Source organism: Syngnathus leptorhynchus, chromosome 14, assembly GCF_054491065.1.
Source record: "Syngnathus leptorhynchus isolate UIUO chromosome 14, UIUO_Slep, whole genome shotgun sequence".
In the NCBI taxonomy this organism is placed as follows: domain Eukaryota; kingdom Metazoa; phylum Chordata; class Actinopteri; order Syngnathiformes; family Syngnathidae; genus Syngnathus; species Syngnathus leptorhynchus.
In genome coordinates, this window is record NC_141208.1 from 2021863 (window position 1) to 2043244 (window position 21382).

A 21382-nucleotide genomic window follows, 5' to 3' on the forward strand; every position below is an offset into this window, starting at 1 on the left:
TGTCAAGTCACTTTTTTGATTAGGGAGCTTTCAGACAACCATTTTAAATTTTTTTATTCTTTCCTTTAACACATGTATGCTAACTTGTCAAAAGGTTTGACAAGCTAAACCAAGCCTAGCATAAAAATCTGAAATTGTGCAGGTTAAAATAAGACTACGGTAGAAAAATGTCGTTCTGAGTACCCTTGTTTGTGAAGAATCTTATGCGGAGGTGTTACTGAGTTGCCCTTGAAGTACAAGTCAAACAATGAAGGCTTCCATTGAACAGCTGTTGTTTTCTTTAAAACGTCACGTTAATGGGATGGGTCAGGGTTAAGGACGGAAAAAAACAACAACAAAAAAAACAAGGTCAAAAGAGACGAGGAATAAAACAAGACACAATGTTGGGAATGACATGGAAGGGGATGAGCGCAACTGCGCATTAGCAGTTTATGGATTAGCTGCTTCTACAGTTCCCAGGCCCCCCGACCAGCCCCCTTTTGCACAGCTCTGACCGCGCGGCCAGCCGCTAGCGGTCAGGTCTTAATTAGCCGGCAAACATGATCAATAAATGAGAAAAGGTGTGGGACAAGACGGCGCAGTTCAAGGTTTTCTTGTATGCTATCAATAGCTGGCGTTAACCTTGCTACAGAAATTGGCGAAGGCGAAAGAAAAGGTTTCTATAAAGGTTAAGAGAAAATCAGAATGTCAGCGGGGTATGACTCAACTTAGGTTTGAAAAAGAAGAAAATCAATCAAAAATTGAACCAAATTAGCGGAATTTTCTGTGTTTTTGGTGAGTCCTATATCTGGAGTCAGTCACCTGATTCGATTGAGTGTTGACTCAAGTTGATGAACCAAATCAGCTCCCGATGTTTCCATTGAATCTGCTGACTCGACTTGGTGAACAATAAGATGGGTGTTTTATATTTTGTATTCAGTCCCCAGAGTCTAGTTAGAATGAAAGCATTGAGCGATAAGGCTGAAAAAAAGTATTTATGCAGTGTGCCGGTGCTCATTCATGTCCATGTCTACAGGTTACCTGGTTCTGGGAAGCCGTCCATGCCTGATGGAGAGTTTATCAGCACATACAAGGATTTCTTGCAAGGCGCTGACACACTGTGATAAGGCTTTCACATTGGCTGCTAGCTGGAGGGGTGCCGACGTTGCTGGGAAGTCTAATCAGCCACTCTCTACACTTGCTGATCCACCGCTGGACACAAGCGGTTCATACTTTTTATTTCAATTTACGCCACCAAGCCTTTGCTGGGCAAATTGCATTTGATGCCCAGGAGCAGTCAAATGGGTAGAATTGGATGAATCACTTGTTTGCCTGACCCATCAAAATTTGTTTTTCCAAATGAAAGGCAAAATAAGATATTGGTGGGAGATACTATTGCGTAGGGGCTAGCGTCATTTATTCGGGTTTGAGTGTGTCTTGCTCTATTGAAACGCCATTTTAACATCTCATTTATTGAACGGGCTGAGGTGAAATTTTGAAAAACCTGGAAAACTCAGCAGCGCCCCCTCCTACTTTCCGCTGACACGTCCCCGGCGATTACCATTTAATCAGCCGCAAACCGTCTTAATTACGAGATTAGTCTCCTGCCAATTTGCCAATGCGCTAATGGTTCTCGTCTGCCAACGGAATCACAATTAGGGACTAACTGTTTCAATTCACCTCGGGGCCCCTCTGATGGGTCATTACTAGCCTAGTTATCCTCGCATAAACCAAACGCCAGGCTGGCAGAGCCGCTCCAGTTTGGAGAGCAGCTGCCAATGCTTTATGACCATCTTGAGGGCTCTTTTCCTACGCCGTGAAGACAATGTTTCCATCCCCCTGAAAAGCAACTCGCAGCAGCAGAGGCGTTTTACCTTGTCCTAATTAAATGTCTCTAATGTTGTGTAAAAGTGCATTTCATCGCTAGGACGATAGCGTAGAGGGAGTCGTAGCTCTGTTGACAGAAGGTAAGTGAATCGTTTATATGGGCGTGTGAGGTGTTTGGCGTTACATCCAGGCAAATTAAAAAAAACGTTTCTGACCTTCCTTGCACTTTGATGTCAGAGATGGCGTAGAAGTATCTGGACAGGTTATTTTCGTCCACCATGGTGGCGCCAGTGGCCGGCTTCAGCAGCTTAATCCTCAGGTCGGTTATGGTGAAGAAGTCTCTCAGGTTCTTGGTGGTATCCAGCTGGCCGTACAAGGAGGCCATGTTGTGCAGGCGAGGCCCGGCGAATAGAGCAAAGCGGTCCTTGATCTCAAAGCGAACCGTCTTGTCGTTCTTCCATACGTAGCCCCGTGAGTAGTCCTCAGTGCAGATGATGTCCAGCAGGGTGCGCTGGGTGAGGTCACCGACCGTCTTTGGTTCCATCGTGAAACCGTCTAAACAGTCGGTGGCGTAGAACTGATAGGGCGTCCACGTCCGGCCGTAGTCCAGCGACTTCTCCAGGACCATCAGCTCCGGTCGGCCCGACTCGAACGTGAGAACGATGTCATCGGTCAGCTCGATGGTCTTGTTCCAGGACAGCGTGATGTTGACCTGAAGCGGCTTGGGGTATTTTTTCCATGAGGTGGACTGCCAGAAAGTGGTGGGGTTACGACCCTCAAAGTCAAACATTAGCTCGGGCGGATGAGCCAATTCCTCGGTGCTTGCGTCGCACTCGTTGTTGCACATGTAAGGGTTCTCCTGTCGAGACAAGAAAAAAGTACCATCCTCTCAGTTACTGTAATTAGAACTATATGCCATGTTTTTGCTGTAAAGACAAAACATATATGCTAAATATATTTATAATAATTCATAATATAGAATTAATAATTAATAATATATATTTACTTCGACGCAGCACTCACAAAATCACATATTCTTATATTGTGTGATTGCAAAAACTAAGAAATACAAGTAGGACGTCTTTATGTAAAGTGAAAATCCCAGTGCAGTACTTCAAAATGTAATTCTTGCTTCCCTACTTCTGGCCATTAAAAAAAAACAAAAAAAACACATTATCTTCCTCCCGCCAGTATTGACTAAAGCACGTGTACTTGATAAAGCGCGCACTATAGTGCGGCTCATTAAGATGTCACTGCGGATCCACGCATTCTAGCGTTCCGCCACCACCCAAATTGCTGCTGTCATTGATATTCCTGTGTGGTATTGCAACCCTGAGACAGGACTAGAATTCAAATGAGTTTTTTTTTTTTTTTTTACAAAACACAGGGGTCCCATGTATATTTCATTGCCCCCCCCAGTCTACTTGTGTGTAGCACAGGCATCTACCCCATCTATTTGTGTGTGTGGTGCGAGAATGTGCAGAGCTTCTCGATGCAATTGTCTGAGTAGGATCCAGAGCTTGTGTGTGTGTGTGTGTGTGTGTGTGTGTGTGTGTGTGTGTGTGTGTGTGTGTGTGTGTGTGTGAGATCAGAAGGCACACTCCCATTGACATTCTGCTCACCCCTGGCCCCTCCCGGAACAATGAGGTTAAGTGCTGATGAGATTCACATCCACTGTAAAGCCGTTCGATAATCAGCAATCATCTGACACCCTACACGCTGGAATTATCTAAAGGTGAGAACAATCATTTCGGCGACGCTCAGACGCTTATCGCTTGCTCTCTCACTCTCACTCTATGAGCGAGATTGACACGGACGGCGAGGATAGCTGCAAAGAATACTGATAAGTGCTCGCAGTTACGTTTTTATTTTACCCGCTACTTTTGTCTTTTGATACTCAACTTGAGAAGATTTTTTTTTTTTTTTTTTTTAAAGCTTGCTGGAACTCAAAGGATGTCTAAAACATGTTGAAGCACTAAAAGGCCCTTTACAGTTTAACAGCCATTTTAAGATTTGTTATGGCTGCGGACGTGAATGAAGTTAACTCTTTAATTACGATACAAACACATTTGAGACTAAAGAAAATATTCATCCACTGATAAATCGCAAACGTTGCTCATGTTTCGCCCCAAATTTTGTGCAATTTTCATGTCACGTCTGACTTAATGCAAATTTCAAGATATATTATAATGACTTTATTCCTCATAAAAGGTCACACAAGTTTTAGGTGTATTTTTCGTTGCCATTAAAAAAAAGTGAACTCCACTATGACACCACGACCTTTGCTATCTTTTTAGGTTGGACTGAGTTCTTACGAGAATTTTTTTTTTTGCAGGTTTTAAGGACCATTTTATCTGAAGTAACTTGCCGCTTCCCTTTATTCAACTTAAGAGTCAATTTGTATGAGGCTTTATTTCATGCTTAAAGCAGGTTCCATGCATGACCCCGCCCCCGTGCCCCTGATACAGATCTCGGCATTTTTCTTTCCTTTTGTAGCCACCCCACGCTATCAGCCACTTGCTCTTCAGCGGGGAGTCAATAACAAAGCCACGCAGCGGCAAGATTGCGGGGCGAGCTGACTCAAAGGCGCGTGGCGTAATCCAATTAGGAGGCTAATAAGGGTGACGGCAGCGGGAGGAATGTAAAAGGAGACTTTTTCCGCTCGCCCTGTTTCCAAGGAAGCTGCTAAAAGTGTTCTCTTCTTGAGACGCCAACGCACCAGCTCAAGGGCCAAGGAGGCAAAAAACAGAGAGCATGTATAGAAGATGACAAATCAAATTAATCATTGCTGTTTTGTTCTTCTTGAACAATCTTTGGAGGTTTTTGTTTGTATCTATAGCTGGTATTGTGCAACCTTTTGTGAACGAGGGACTTGGATTTAAATCTCTGGAGTCAGGTGTTGAACATTTGAATCAAAGTTTCCACATTGTGTTTTTGTTGCCGTTCCATTGGACTCTTATCCGTAGCCATTATTGTCCAACTTATAGTGAACAAATTCTTTGATTTGGATTTTGTGTGATGCAATTCAGTCCATCCGCTGTTGCTGACTTTATTTTGGTAGGTTTCTACTTCCTGTGGGTCTAGACCAGCTTTTTCTGAACAAAAGACTTCTTTTTAATTTCCACAATTCATGCTTTTGAGTCCATCTATTTATTATGCTATACTTGGGCAGCTTGCTACATTGTTTGCATTCCCATTCTGGGCCTGTCGGACTGTCAGCCAGAGCCGTCAAGTCCTCCAATTTGTTTAGCTAAATCCCTGACTGGGCAACTCAAAAATTCAATTTTGGGAGAAGAGAAGGGACCCCAGATGTTGGAATTCCTCTTCCAAGTTGCAATGGATGCTAAGTGGGCAACATTTATCAGTTTTCTATTCCCTTAGCTTTTTACCCAGGCCGTTAGCTAGCTAGCCGCAAGCTTGTCACATGTGATTAAATGGTAGTGTTTTTTTTTTTTTTTTTTACTCCTATTTGAACATTTTGCAGAACTTGTGATTTCCCCAAGGTCTTCCTCCGTCTCCTTCTTTCATTTGTCGTTCTCACCGAGCCCGAAATGTCTGCGGCTAACGACAAACAATTTCCCCATCGAACAGCGAGGCGCAAATAAGTAAATAAGGGAGACATTTGCATCGCTGCGTCGGCAGTAGAAACGGGGGAAGCAGTCATAAATTCAATCCATAATCATCCTCTCGTCACCCGCCTCCACTTTGGGCCTTCGGGGAAGCGATCAGTCTATCTGAGGAAGCCCCGTTCAGCATCAGCGGGGGATTCGTTCCTTTCACAAAAGTCCCTTCCATTAATAACGCTCAATAAAGCCAGAGGCCCTTTTCCCATCCAACAGTAAGTGACACTATTTACTCTGGGCTACAACGCACCCACCACGCTGGAATTCTTTCTGATGGCTGAGGCGCGGAAAAGAAGGTCAGAACCTTCCATCGGATTTTCCGCGGTGGTTATTTAACAACGAAAACACCGCCTTCTGGACGATCGATAGCCTCGGTGGTCATTGTAGACACGGGGAGGCTTCGGCGCTGTGCCGGGGGGACTTCTATTGGAAAACAATAAGCCCCTTCAGCTTGATCCTTCACCTGCAGTCAGGTCAGCGGCATCAGAGATGAAAAAATATCACCTCGCCCTTTTCCACGGAGGATTGTTAGACTCGATAGGTGATTATATAGCTGCCGGCGATCGTTTTACGACTATCGCACAATCTAATTGAATTTCCTTTTGGATTTGTATTAGGGGGTGCTTTGAATATCTTTTCCTTTTGATGATAGGTAGGTCAACATTTTTAAGAGCATTGTTAACAAAAGCTACATCAACAAGACGCAGCAATTGTTAAGAGATTCCGAACTCGTGTCAACCCTCATGTGCGTCCAAAAGCAAAAAACAAAACACGTTATGTACAACTTTCGGTCTTCCGCAAAATTGGCAATTTATTTCAGACACCTCCGATACAGAAAAGGAAAAGCTGTTTTTGTGATTATTTGATGGTTACAATATATTTGGGCTTTGGATCATATCTTTCAAGCGCTAGGTAACGCAATGGCAAAATGACTCAGGAGTCTTGAAATTGAGCTTAACTCTTTTTGCAAAACCTTCAGGGAGGGCTATAGAAAAAAAATCTACCATTGGATGTGAAAGCAGAGGTGTTGCTGGATTAATCAGCCCGTCGTCCCACTCGGCCTGACACCTCTCAACCTGCCACATGACACCTGCGCATGCACCCCGCCACACTTCTGCCACGAATTGCACACCCCAAGGACTTTGACAAATAGCGCCTCTCTCTCTATTATATCCTTCCGAGTGGGAATTGATCCCGCGCAATAAAAACGGCAAACGAATCGAGCACCACTTGATGAAATCACAATGAAGTCCTAATCAGTTGAAAAGGCAAGCTCCATTTGCCCGCTCTCCAAAAAAGCAACTCCATTTAAGTCCCAACCATTCTAAAATGGATGACATCCACACAGATCGGCGACAATCCAAAACTTGGCTGATCCTTTCGGTGCCGTTTAAACCGTCGCATTGGAATCGGCGTCAATATATCGGCTAAGTTTGCGGCTTAGAAATTCCGTTTGAGTTTAGTGACCATTATATCGTATCTCATATTTGAAGATCACTAGTTCAACAACATTTCTGCCAGGTATGCTAACACTTAGACATCTTGTGTTTTGAAAATTAAACGAAACGATGTCTGCTTTGATGTAGTCCATCCTATACATCAAAGAAGGTATCTTCAAAATTAAAGTCACGCTAACATTAAGTCAATTTAATGTTTAATCAATTTTGGGCCCGCATCTGTATAGAAACGCAACATGAAAAGACAAGCATCAAGTATCGGGTGCAGAGGTGACATCCGTAACTCGCTATCGGCGTTGAAGTTTTAATCGAAAATTAACAACAAAAACACATCTCGCGGCATGTTCGTGTTTTGCATTCGCCGCACATCAAGCACTATGCCCTTGTTTTTTTTACGTAAACGTAGGCCTCGCTGAGGTAGTCCCTTTGAGGGCGCCACCGCTTCCAAGTCTGCTCCTTTGAAGTCGACGCCTAGCCAAATAAGAAAACCTCCGCCGCTGCCCCACGAATCCAAATCGAGGTCTGCGACTGCAGACAAAAGACGATTTGAGTTGTGTATTAATTAACACCTGTGCTCTGATTATCTCTCAAGCGACAAAGTCCCACCGGGGTCACATTTTATCAGCGCTTATCATGATCATAGCGGCGTTAACTGTTGTGTGTACAAACAAACTTTATGTGATCTCTTTGTGTATGTGTACGGGTGTGTGTGTTTGTGCGTTCAGGATTAGAGTCTCTCTGATGTTTGGGGTTCAATAGACTTCAACGTTCCGCTAATGAGCGCATGCTTAATTCTCTTCGCTAGATCTCGTTGCGAAGCGCTCGATAAACCGCTGCCTGTTGAGTGGCTAGCTAGTCAAGTTGATCGCAAAGATATAACATAGAAAGGGGACAGCCATCTTTTCCTTCTGTTTTCGAACCCCGAATGGGTGATTTTGTCATCAAAGCTGTCCTTTTCCTGTCTCCCAAAACAGCGTCACATTTTGTGTGTATCAAACTGTTAACCAAATATGTCTACTCTGGTTTTAAGTTGTGCCAAATAACCTTCATTGTCTCTTATTAGATTGTCATTTTTTTATGTACTGTTAATGGGACGGGCATCTCTGTTGTTGCCGCGGCGACCGCTGATCATCCTGTCACATGGTTGTATTTGATACTAATTGGAACAGCATGAATTCCCCTGAATGCTCACGTTACCCTTCTGAGTTGTGTGCAGTGCTCGTCATTTTTTTATTTTTACCACGGATATCATCCAATATACGACATTACATTACCGTGGGTGAAAACAATTCCGCACTGCTGTCAATTTAAGTTTGGTTTCTTTTCCGTGATGTTGCTTCCAGGGATGCTGGCGAACAGCTGTCGCGTCTCTCGAGACTCAAAACGCTAAGTAGCACCAAAGTCGCGCCGAATGCTCGTGCGCCGATCATATAGACGGAGGTGACAAGTTCACCACTGTCAAGGTTGGGGAGGAGGCGGAGTCTGTATTTTTTTATTTTTCAGCCAAAAATCCTTGATCTACAAATGAGTTCTCCTGCCATCGCATGTCACACCCTTCAGGTCATATTCCACATTTGATTTAATTGGTGGTAGCGCTTTCACAAAAGGCCAGCAAATCATAGTGGTGGTCGTCGTCAAAGAGATGAAATGGAGAGTGAGAGAAATAGAGCAGCTATTGTACCAGCTCGCCGTGTCAATCTGCATGCTTATTAGAGCCGTCTATTAATTTCAAATGCCAGCCAGCTTGCGGAATAAAGCAGGGCTCAAATGTCAGCCTTTCATTCAGCATCATATAAAAATCACCCCCCCCCCCAAAAAAAAGGCACTGTTCTTTTTTGGCCTACACACACACACACACACACACACACACACACACACACACACACACACACACACACACACACACACACACACACACACACACACACACACACACACTTTTTGGTCTTTCTCAGATCGATGTGGTTTGACAACGTGATGGCTGAGGGGCTGAGCGAGCTCCCAACAGTTGCCTGTCATCCTGCCACCGTTTCTGGCTTCAAACCTCTCCACCTACTGCGGGATTTTTCCCTTGGAAAAATACATCATAGTGAATGCATTGCAAACATCTCAAATGTTGTCCTGCTTGACCCCCCCCCCCCCCCCCCCTCCTCCCCCCGCCCCCAACACCAAAAACATAGCAAGCAGTCTGACGAGTTGACAAAAAACTTTATATATATAAGAATTTGTTGAAAAACTCATTACGGATCTTTTCCCCATAATCGATCGTTGAACGATAAATACAAATCCCGTTATACAAACTGAGCTATAAGCTGCACAAGAAGGTCAGAGATTAATTTGTAACCTACCACAATCACAAAGCGCTGATTGAAGGGTGTGAATGATGGCCACCGTCGAGGAATGCCTGTCTCATCACTGAAATGTCAAATTAGCCAAGTGTGAGAAGCACAATTCAGCCGTGACGCACTCGTGCCGGGCTTTTTTTTTTTTTCCCCCCCCCCTACCGCCAGACGATGCGAGTGTTTTGCGGAACACGGTAAGGCGTCTGAGTCACAGTGAAGTAAGAGGATTGCCTTTGGATAATTGCTCACAGCAGGGAAGGTGGCTGGGATGAGTCTTTTGTTAGCTTGATCTAAAATTTATGCCTTACAGAGGAGGAAAAGATGTTGAATTTGTTAAGGGAGAATCTGCACAGCAAAGCAACAAATAAATTAGTGACGATGTTCTTTTTGCGTGTGCGTTCCGAGCTACTTGGTCTTCATTGCATAGCTCTTTGCATTTGATTTTTCGTCATTCACAAAATGGCTGATAGGAAGTAGATACGTTTAAACTAGATGTTTAAATGAGTATTTTAACGTCACACTTTTGACATTTCTGGAGAAAAAGTGAGCGATGAGTTGGGTAAATTGACCTGTGCACCTCATTATTTGACAGAAATCCAGAAAGTAAAACTTTATTCCAGCTCTTTTAGTTTGTGTAAAAAAACAGAATTACATTGACATCAATTAGCAAAATAATAAGCCACAGAGTCATTTTAAAAAGTAAAATTTATGCAAGCGGAGCAAAGCGGAGTGTGTTAAACAGTCCAGAGAGCACACACACACACACACACACACACACACACACACACACACACACACACACACACACACACACACACACACACACACACACACACACACACACACACACACACACACACACACAATTCTCCTATCTCCTTGCATAAGCCATCCATCTTTGTATTTACAACCGGCCAAGAATTAACCTGTCACGCGTAACTGCGAATAATGGCGACATATCACCTGTCAAGCAGCTCACCTCATCCACGGTGCCCAACCTCAGGCCGGGATATTATGCATCATCAGTTGACAGAAAACAAGGCAGAGGGAAATTAAAAAGCGAGGCGGCAGACAAAAGACTTGGCAGGCGAGTGAAAGCGTAAACGACGCTTCCCTTTACCTCCCCCTGTTGGCATCGGGGGACATGTCACGTGTCAACCGCGGTGTCTCGGCGGGCAGCCGTGCGGCAATGATGCGCCGGGCATTGCTAGTTCAGGACGGAGTCAAGGGCGGCGGGGTGACGGCCTGCTAAACGCTCCAACTGTTTGCCGTCTTCAAACAAACATGGATGAGTGCCCGCTCCGAGAATTGCTAAACTGATTTAGCCAGCACTTAAAAGTGTGACATTCGAGAGCAAGAATGTGACCCCGTCATCATAAATGTAATAGTGAAAGGGTTCGAGTTTTCTTTTTTCGTTTTTGGTTTGTCAACTGTGATACTTTTGAGACATAGCGTCATATAATGACGACGTTTCGCATTATGAGATCGTAAAGTTACGACATGTTATGAAACAATGCATTCCGATACCGTGCGATACTGTTCACTGCAATTAAAAGACATGACAGTACAATAAGACGATAGGATTTACGATAAGATCCGATTCATTCCGATTTTGAGGGAAAATTTCATTCAACATTGCACATTTTTGCAAAACAATTATTCAATACTACTGAAGGAATATTTTGACTCTCTTGATTGCGTAAATGACTTATATCAAAGCTTTTGCGGACAACTTATCACCTCTCGGTAAACACTTGCTTATTGATGCTCCCAGCAGACGCGGATCAACATTTATTTGGGTGGCCGCCTCTGGCCAACTGATTAACGTTATTTTGGTCTCTGCTTGATCCCCGAGGAAATACGCCTTTCTTTTGACGGGGTGGGGGGGAGACATCAAAGTGAGCCGATAAATATCTGCAACCACGTAAACACTTCTCATCACAAGTACAACCATCCCCCTACTGAGGTGAACTGACACAGAAAACAATCAACCTTAAAGACTGAAGAGTTGATTTGCAAAAAGACGATAGAAAGCCATTCTTCACGTGGATAAACGATAAATACGAGGCAGTCTCCCGGCGGCTTAGCGACGGCTCTCATCTCGTGTTTCCATCTCTAAGCCTCTGTGGGGGGACTGTGTGCCCAACTGGCAGCCTCCGCTCTTTCATCCATTCTTAGAGAACGGAATCAAGTTTAGCGCCATTATCCAGATCCACCCGGCTAGATTCAAAAGACGCCGGAAGAGAAGCGCAGGACGACCGGCGTTCGTTGGTTTATCTCCACTGACAGATCTCCAGAAGTGGGAGTCTCTTATCCTCATTTGGCCTTTTGTCAACCACCATTCTCGCCAACGTCGTCGAGTCACTTTTGGAAAAAAATGTCGCCTACCCCTGCATCGAAACAAATGTATCCGTTTGATCGGCTCATTTGTTTCGAGATCGGTACTGTTGCAATATTAAACAGCCCTTCCATAACTCATGACTATTTCAAGCGCCGACAAAAAAAAAAAAATAGACGAGCTGACTGGAAGTGAAGACAGAGCAGGGTGATGATCCATCCAAGATTCTCCGACCGCACTTCACGCATCATTAAGTGAGGGAACGCAACCCCTGCGTTGGAAAAGAGCTCATTGGCGTGTCACTCTTGACCTCCGGGTTCTTTCTTGACCAGATTTTTGTGAGATTTTGATTTGGATCCTCAGTGTTGTGCATTTGAATCAGTTTGTGCTGTGAACGGTTTTAGTTTGCCGTCTTCCTGTTTTGGTAGATTCCTAATTCCTAAGGACTCTCATCTGGCAGCTGTGTTGCCCCTTTTTTTTTTTTTGTGAACCTGGAACTTTTATTTGGTTCTTCTGTGACTGCATTTGAGTCCATCTGTTCATGCGGTTCCTGCTTTTATTTGGATAGGTTGCCACTTTGTTCCCCTGACAGGACTTCCACTGTGTCTTCATCATTATGCAGCACCGCAAGCTGTCTCGTCTAAAGCTCGGAGCTACTTCATTTTTGTCTGCCGTTTGTTTTGATGTAAACCTCAGCACGTCCCTTCTCTCTCCCCCGCTATATCCGACAGTGGCATTAAACGTCTCAGTGCCATCTGGAGCCACCAGCACCGACGCGCTTCTTTTTAAACGCTTTTAATTGGTAAATATTTACAAGCGGGAGCTCTCGACGGGGCTTCGCTCGGAGCGTGTTTTATGCGCCTCTGCGCTGCCCGACGCTGATGCCATCTTTGATTAGGAGTGCAGATAAATGCAACCTGTGGCTCCTCTGTTGACAATAGCCACTAAATAACCAATGAGACTCTCTTAAGGTCAAGCACTCTATTAGCAATGCTCTCTGTAATGCACGGCAGCGCAGTGCTTCGTCTTGTGGCTATTTCTTATTTTTTTGGGTTTATCCGTCATGACCAAGAAGAAAATGTTAAATTTACAAAAGGGGTTCGTGCAAGTTGTCTGCATGCTAGATTTTAGCATTAAAAGTTGTCATTTTATTGGGGCTAAAGATGTAACAGCAATTGAATATTTAGTGATGTAGCTATACGTTAGCATCTTCTACATGGGAAGATTTGAAATCCATAGGCTCCCATCTTACCCTCTCGTCTTGCTAATATATATATATATATATATGCATATAATCCGACAAGATCGGCCACACATCAACACAGCGCAGAATTTGTCTGCCTGAACCTTGATTCAATTCCCCAAAATTGCACTATACCATCTGCGCCACAACTTAGACCTGTTTTCAGCTGGTCTAAGTTTTAGTGTACTTCCAGGTACCAAATTTCCAATGACGTACAGATTCTTTTTTTTAATGCATGCACAAGTTTGAGGGTCACTAACTGTAACCACTGACGCCAGTGATGCTCACCTTTCTTTGCCTCATCTTGAGAGGTTTACCGCTTTGCTTTCTCTGGCATTAAGCCTACAAGGAGTCTCGTCTACATGCCTAAGCTTTACTCCAATCTTGCATCACACGTACTTCTCCACTAACATGGCATCTTAGATGTAGCTAAATGTTTGGGTGGCACTTTTCAACATGACTGTGAGCTTGAATAGCGGAGTTTCACATCAAATACTTGACTAAAAAAATTGCGATTGGTGTCTCGGCAGGGGTTCAAAGTATTTGCTGGCTTTGTGTAACTCACGTGCAACCACCCATGTGCACTTCAGGGCTTTGGCATGTTCATTAATCTCCATTACTGGAAACAACAGTCCACCCAGTGTGCCCATGACCCGCCACACCGGCATCCTCATTCGTCTCCATCAGGGCCGCTTGCGTGCGAGCTCGTCACTTACCAGAGCGCAGTAGGTTTCCGGCGGATCCCCGCATGTGATGTTAGGCGGGTCGAGGGCTACCCGCAGGTACTTTGTCATGTCGGTGGCTTCAGGCTGACAGGCCATGTAGTCCCACGCCAGGCCTTCCTCCGTGTAGATCTGCGACTTGCATACGTCATAGTGTCCCCAGGCCGCGGGGTAATGTTGCATGGCGTAGGCCACGCCGCCATAGACGGCGTACAGGGCAAGCAGGGCGACGCTCAAAATCATCTTTCTCTTCTATTTTTGTTTAAAAAGTCACAAAAATGGGTCTCGGGATGACTTAGACGAGCCCCGATGTTGTCAACTGCTGCAACATCCTTTCCGTGATTAACCTCCTTGTGGCCGCTTGAGACGTGACCAACAAGTGTGCGGACGGGTCAACGGTCAAATGTGACATGCAAAGAGGCCGTCAAATGTGACGGTTTGAGCTCCCCGTGCTGATGTTTGGACCCACGAGCGGCGCCGTCCTAGGGGAGAGAAGAAAAAAGATTTGGGTTACATGATGCTCAGGGTGGCTGAGCAGGGATTTGATCGCTTTATAGTAAAAAAAATATATATATATAATAGAGTTGAACCATTATCGGAAAAAAAATGACACATCACACATAACATACATTAAGTTCTCCTGTGAGGATTCCGATTTGTCTTTTTAATGTATCGTGCAATTTGTTTGTGCTGTGACTTTGTAGCGCCCAACGTAGTCCCTATTTATGACAACATATATGTTAGACACACACAAATACACAGTCGGGCTTCAAACAATGTCAAAGCTGACAAAGTAAATTGATTTGTTGTTCACCCTCATACGCCTCTCTTCTAACCCGGCTTCAAATCAGAAGATACAATTCAAGTGGAGGCCGAGAGCCGCAAAGCTCAATCTCCCTGTGATTTTCATACAAAGGGGTTTATTTCCATCTGCCCAAGTCACTGCATTTAACTTATTGCTTTTTCAAACTGCTGCCTTGTCGCCAATCGCCGCCGCCCTCCGAGCCTCGCCGGGCATTTGGGGAAATATTCGAAGTCAAATAGCGAGACAGAAACGGTCTCTTTGAGGGATTGTACTTTTGGTGGCGGAGCCATCGCAAGTCATCAGTCAAGATGGCAAACCGCTAACGGCGCCTGGCAGCTGTCTGCCGCAAAGTCAGAACGACGGCTCAAATCCAAAAATAGGAGTGAAGAACGCGAGATGTTGATGACCGATATGTTAATATGCGCCTTTAGAAAAAAAAAGAAAGTTGTAAATGCCAGGCTTTGATCTGAGGAGGCATCCTGGGAAGGCACCCCCGTACATTTCATAACGCGTGACTTTCATTACAAAGACAGGCAAATGAAGTAGCAGCAGCAGGGTGGCGGGTGGCGGTTGCAGCCCGCTTCCTCAATCCCACCACCCCCATCTGATTTTTTATTTAATAGGGAACACGGCAAGCTAATAAGCAGCAGCAAATGGCGCTAACCGAGAGAATATTGCTTTGATGGCGACGTGAGATTGAAATGGAAGATGAAAGACAGGTGCCAAGTATTCAAGCGTGCTTCTGCAAAGTGCTCCGATACTGATTCTTTAATGAGGTGATATATTTTCATGACTGTACGCATTCACTTCCATTGGTCATGTGTGGCTATTTCTCAAAAATCCGTCCCCCATAAATGTAATCACAAATTCCGACAGTTCCTCGATATCATATAACTTCAATTTAGGCAAACAGAGGTCAAATGCTCACTGTTAAAAGTAAAAAAAAATACTAAGCCATAAAAAAAAAAAGTGATAACACCCTCCCAAAAACAAATGTTCAATGTAATACTGCAAGGTCACACTTATCATGGCATGTCGCATTAAATCGTACCGTGTCCACTTACGCACCGAGTGGCAAGTCAAATCTCATAAAAAGTCATTTGACGGGGAAAAAGATGCCGTAAGATTCTATAATAAAAAAAAAGTCATCAATATTAGAGCAGCTGTCAGTATGTAATGAGCGGAGGGATGTTAGATGACCACCTCACCTCGCAAGCCCTCCCCACTCAGTCGCTTTCACTTGTTTTTTTTTCAAGCGAGTGAAACACCGCCTTGTATGTCCAGGTGTGTGTGTGTGTGTGGGAGGGAGGGGGGGGGCACCGTCTCCAAGCGTGTGTTTAAAGCCAGCGGGCGGCCAACAGCCCTCTGTCGGCTTTACCAGACGACCAGAACTTGTTTATTGGATTCAGAGTGTTATTAAAAAAAAATCTTGTTTGTCTGAATGCATACCAATGACATCCCGTCTGGTCATTGGCTTCCACGTGATTGAAGCAGCAATGTTCTGATCTCGTAAGCCACACCTTCTCAACATAACCGAGCTCAGAAATCAAAATCGGTATTTTTTTTGCTGAGTTGTAATAGTTCCACTTCAAACCTACAGGGGGGGGGGGTCTGAGAGTCAAAACAGCTGTACGATTCCATCCAAATTGAATCAAGTTCAAAACAAATCAAAAGCCTCCATTCCAAGCGTGACTGATCTTTGTATGGAACACCTGCTCGGTTTGCGAAACGTGCCGCCACCATTCCACGGGACGCCAACAGGCGCCCTCGGCCCCCATCGTCCACTATGAGTCACGGCGGGATGGGTTGGCAGTCACTAGCATGTCTGCGCTGGCACATGTTTGTGATTGTCTTTCTCCTTCTGTAGCCTCCCCACACATCCCACTGTCATCTCCTCCTCTTTCATGTCTCCTTGTTAGAGTAAGATGTAACCTTGCTGAAGCACTCAAAATAATACAAATATTATGTTAGCTCACTTTTCATTTGCAAAAAAAGGGGCGACAACGTGAGGAACCCTCCGCTAGCAGCCTGCTTTTACTCACGCGCTACTACTCTCCCGTGACCGCAAAAAAAAAAAAATGCAGAGCACATAACTGGCATTCATGTAACATTCATGCAAGCATACAGACAGCACAAATAGTAAATAACCCAGGAGACTCTTTCGCACTGGACATCCAAGCTGGCTTTTCCCCCCAGATGCTTTGTGGGCGGTTGAAGTCGACCTGTGAATTTTCGTACGAGAGACCGAACGCCACCTGTGTGTAAGGTGACGTGAGCTGAATGTGAAGACTGCAAATGTTGCCGACGCCACTAGCGATCTCGTATACGTGAGAGTTCAGAGAGTTCACCGACATGGTGACGTGCTTCATCACGGTGGGCGTCTCTGTCTTACTGTAGCGGCTAACCATCTCAAAATAACTTATCCTCAGCAGACATAAGCGATGCAGGCAACAGTTTGATGAATTGCATTCGGCAATCCTTTTGTAGAAAATAATGGACTTTTTCTGTCACGATAGATATGTTCACTCGATTTCATGTCAATTCTTAAGAACTGGCGTAAGGGGTGCTTTAATTTCAATTTTTTTTTTCTAATTTAAGAAAAAAGAATCGACATCATGCTCCACCCACATCACATAGCACAAGGGGGAAAAAAAAACATCTGCTGCTGACTGGGGCTCATTTGGTATATTCTCTTGTCTGAGTTTGGGAAAGAACCCTGAAATGTTTACTTTAATCCAAAAAAGCCCACAGCCTGGTAAATTTAAGGCATGCGTCCTTGAGACTTTTTTTTTTGCATCCTGTTATGATGCACACATGCACCCAACCTTGTCAATCGTCAACCCTGGGCTTGACCTCCCCAACCCCGTTTTTTTAGGGGGGGGGGGGGCAGCTGGGTGTGCATGCGACTTTATGAGAAATAAATGTTTTAAACCAAGATCCAAAATCCTCAGACACACGTTGAAAAATTAAAAACCGCACTGATCATGGAGAAAAAAGGAGAAGCGCTGATAACCAAAGCCTTTGATTCATTTGAAATCTATTTATTTCTTAACATCCTGCGTAAAACACCAGCATCATTCAGGTTTGCAACCAAAGCTACAACGTGGAGAAAATACTCACGTTCAACAAGTTATCCGGAGCCGTGAAAACGTATTCAGTCTTCCTTTTGCAACTTTTAACACATTTCCAGCATTTCTGGCGCGCGTCGACGTACTGAGCTGTGCATGCGGACGAGGACGCACTTTGCGCTGCAAGAACGCTGTTGCTTGTATGGGCGTTACAAAAGCACCTTGAATGTCTTTAAAAGTCCGTAATTTATTTATTTTTGTTGTTGAGAAGGAGATTGGGTGCAACTGCTCAGCTTGTTGCACTGCAAGAGAAACAAGTGAGAGACTGGCGCTCCAAAATACTGAGGCAGTCTCCGTCTTTTTTTTTTTCTTCTTTTTTTTTGTGTCCGCCGGGTCTTAAAGGTAACACCTGCCGCATTTTGCGCGTGAAAATGATCTTGAAACTTGCAGTAATTCATAAGAGAGACGCGCGTGTCGTTGTAAAAGATGATTCATTGCGTAATTACGCACCTATCGATGCCGTTTTTGATTCAAGTTAAAGAGGCGAAGACGCTTTTGCATTGAGTCTTAAATGCAGCGGGTGAGACGAAAATGATGAGATTGCAGATATACGAGAAAATTGCTCTTACCTTCCATTAGTATGGAGGTGAAGCGTGTTAACAAATAATCCGGGTACAAGCGGGTGTAATCACCGGCCGACCGCGTTGCAGCGCGCACTGCCAGAGTACAGCAGCCAATGTTGGCTGGGTGGGCTTCACCTCAACCACCCACCCCCTCCCTCCCTGCGAGAAGTCGTGGATGCTTCACCTCCTCCTCTTCCTTCTCCTCGCTTCTTTTTCTGCGGGGCGCTAAAAGTAACGGCGCGACAGCTAGGTCGCTAATAATGCAACAGTAGGTGTGAGGGAGGTCGGGTGGCTTTTTCTCTGGCTCCAAAAGCCCGCAACCAGATGTGATTGGCTCGTGTGAGGGAGAAATATTCTCAAAATAATTATAGTCATTAATTGTTTATCATCATAGACTTTGTTACTCAAGGGTATCGCAAATTAAAACATCATTAAAAATAATATCCAGTTCAACAGCTTTGGTCTTTTTCACATGATTCTTTTTTTAATATTAGACTTGAAGTCCAACATTTCAGTTATTGTACATCCAAATAATAAAAAAAACAAGGGGAAATACACGTCGTGCACATTTGTGTGGTGAAAACATATAGGTTGCTTTTAAATCCACTAGCCTGATGCTCACACATAATGGGAAACTGCACAAATAGTCTAACAAATTGCATCTCACCACTGGCGGAGCGAGGAGGGGGGCCGCGAGGGTAATGCATCCCCACCCCCCCCCCATTGACTTTTTTCTATTTTTCTGGGAATTTCTCAACATTTCTACCTGTCCCTTGTATGACTCCTATTGATTCTTTCTCAGGGTGTTCTGACATTTTTTTCTGGTAGTTTGTTACTTTTTTGTTTTGTTTTGCAGCACTCCTGAGATATATAAATACTTACTTTGTTGCTTACTTTAGCTGCAACAAACTACATAAATTCAATTTGAAATCTACCATTGTAAAGATAGTAACAAGACAATGATCCAGTAGGATCCCAATCCATAATCATTCATCACAAAAAGCTGGTTAAGAGCAGTACGAAGGTATTTCATTTGTGTTGAAATGAAAAATCCAGATTGTATGTCATCGCGTTGCTAATTATGAGTTGCCATCACACCTCGCACAGTGAGCCAGCTGATTGTCTCTCAAAAGCTTCGCATTCTTTATTGATCTATTGCCAATTCAAACGCTGTGAAAGACTTGCTTATCAAAAGAAGTCACAATGACATTTTTTCTTTTTGTAGTCGTCGTTGTTTTAGGTGTGGTGGCGGAGGTGTCAGGAGTGCTGCTTGAATGACGAGACGCGTTTCCTCTGAGGAAAAAGTGCTGGGGCACAGAGCGAACGCTGCTTTTGAAATTTCCATTAACTCCTTCCTCCCGGACTCACTCATGACTCAGCTCGCTCGGATGCGTGCACAAAGGTACACAATACCATTGATTTAAAACAAGTATACGATACAATAGGCGCCGAGTGTTCGAATAACAGAAAGGCAAGCAGGAAGTATAAACCGACCAAAATCAAATCTGTTATCACACAGATGTCACAGAGGAACTAAATTGAAATCTTTGGTTTACAAAGTTGATCAATCCCAACTCCGAGTTATATCATACATGTAACACAAACAGGAAGTGGAACCCTACTAAAATAAAACCAAAGCACAGATGAACTCAAATATATGGTCCAAACCAAAATCCCTTTTTTGCTAAAAGTTGGCCAAAAGTGACTCAGATCATTCAGATACTCCCATCCTGGTCAAATATGGATCAATTGAAGAAATTGCAGTCGAATGTCAGTTGATGCCATCAAAGAAATTGTTATGATGTACAAACCGCAATCATCTCAAAGCGGCAACTGGCATTTCTAGTGTCAAAGGCAAGGTGACGAGATGACAGTGAGTCTGCTGCAAATCCTGTTGCAAGCATTACGTTTTGTTTTCAATATCCCCCGTGACCGACTCAAATTAAAGCCTGTCCAATTTAAAATCCGGTTAGTCACTCCCTCTTTTTGAGAATCGGTTTGGTCCGTGATGAAAAATGTTTGATGGATTGATTTAAAAAAAGAAAATACGAAATAATTGTCGACAATTTGACGAGCACGCACGTACTGTTACCTTGGTGGTCATCTGCGTATGTTTCACCAGTTGTTTTTCTTCCTATCTGGGCTGCTGCCGTCTTCTTGATAAATACAGCTTTAGCAGTCGTGCACGACTACACTTGCGGAAGATAAGCGACCCGAGATCCCACAGAAAATGTTTGGCTCCGTCTTATCGCTGTTGTTTCGGCACCGTCGGTCATTTCACAGCAGTCTTGGTGCCTTTGTATTTGAACACGACAGGGCAAGAGAAGCGAGTGTCAGGTATTTAACTTAACACCTCACGCTAGCATCATTCTGGCTGTGTTGCGGTGTACAAACGGTGAAAATACTTGGTCGCACAATTTCCTGTCACAACAGGGAAAAGTAAGCGTTAGGTGTTAAACTTCACAACCTTGTCCTGTGGTGCGAGCATTGATCATTTACACCAGTATTGTCCCAGTTCTGCCACCTTTATATCATATTCCCCCCAATTTTTGAAGCCCCAAAAAATGGTGGAAATACTCTGTCCCATCGTTCCGTGTCCATTTTGTTCATTTATCGTCCCACGCTAGCGTACACCTCGTACCGGCATGGCAGGCAACATTCTTTTTACTCATTTAAAAACGTAATGCCCACTTTATTTTTATCCGAGCCATGTAAGTCAATCCTCTCGCTGGTTGTCCACTCAATCAATGAATGGATTTTGCTGCCATCCGCCGCTTCTCTCCCCTCTGCGGGTTCCAGATGGCAGCCGCTCTACGGCCAAGGTCCGGCAGGTATTTCGGCTTTCAACGGTTGGTGGTAATGTGCTTCATAGTGCAACTCAGGTCTCCTTAATTCATTTAGCCAAGCCCAAAGAAGTAGAGTGGGCCCCATCTGTAAAATCCATCAGCTGCTCAGACAATCCTTTCAAGCTCAAAATCAGAGTCATAAACTGATTGTCGTGTTTGTTTCTTCGTATAGGAAGCAATTCTTCCACTCTTACTGTTCAATTTGATGTTACCTTCCTCGCCAAGGAAAGCACGCCTTGTAACAAATCCCTCGACTCCGCCGACTTATCGAGTCACGCAGCTAACGCTCGTGCACGCACATGCTAACACGGGAGGTGACAGACGAACGCCTCAGCCCAAGCAAAAAGCGGGAGGTGAGAATGTCTATCTTGTGTTTGTTAATCACATCCCCAATCTTCTTGCCCTACACTTTCTTCAATAACAAATTTGTAATATTTTAATATTGGAGGGTGTTTTACTGTAATTCTATTCTTGTTTTTTGTTTTTTTTGGGAGGGGGGGGGTTCTTTT

The 21382-nt window shown here is 44.2% G+C and overlaps 1 protein-coding gene and 1 long non-coding RNA gene across 2 annotated transcripts in view; one reads left to right on the forward strand and one right to left on the reverse strand.

The window, feature by feature from the left end:
* The window catches only part of LOC147045892 (netrin-G1-like), a 28305-nt gene extending 14531 nt beyond the window's left edge, over nt 1-13774 (reverse strand). Inside the window, exons 1-2 of the mRNA XM_085930926.1 lie at nt 13526-13774; nt 2022-2665 (exon numbers count right to left, since the gene is read on the reverse strand). Coding sequence (XP_085787052.1) covers nt 2022-2665; nt 13526-13774 — 893 coding nt within the window. The remainder of the gene's footprint in view (nt 1-2021; nt 2666-13525) is intronic.
* The window catches only part of LOC147045893 (uncharacterized), a 37504-nt gene that overhangs the window by 10365 nt on the left and 5757 nt on the right, over nt 1-21382 (forward strand). Inside the window, exons 2-3 of the long non-coding RNA XR_015068255.1 lie at nt 1016-1204; nt 19253-19429. This is a non-coding gene — a long non-coding RNA (uncharacterized LOC147045893). The remainder of the gene's footprint in view (nt 1-1015; nt 1205-19252; nt 19430-21382) is intronic.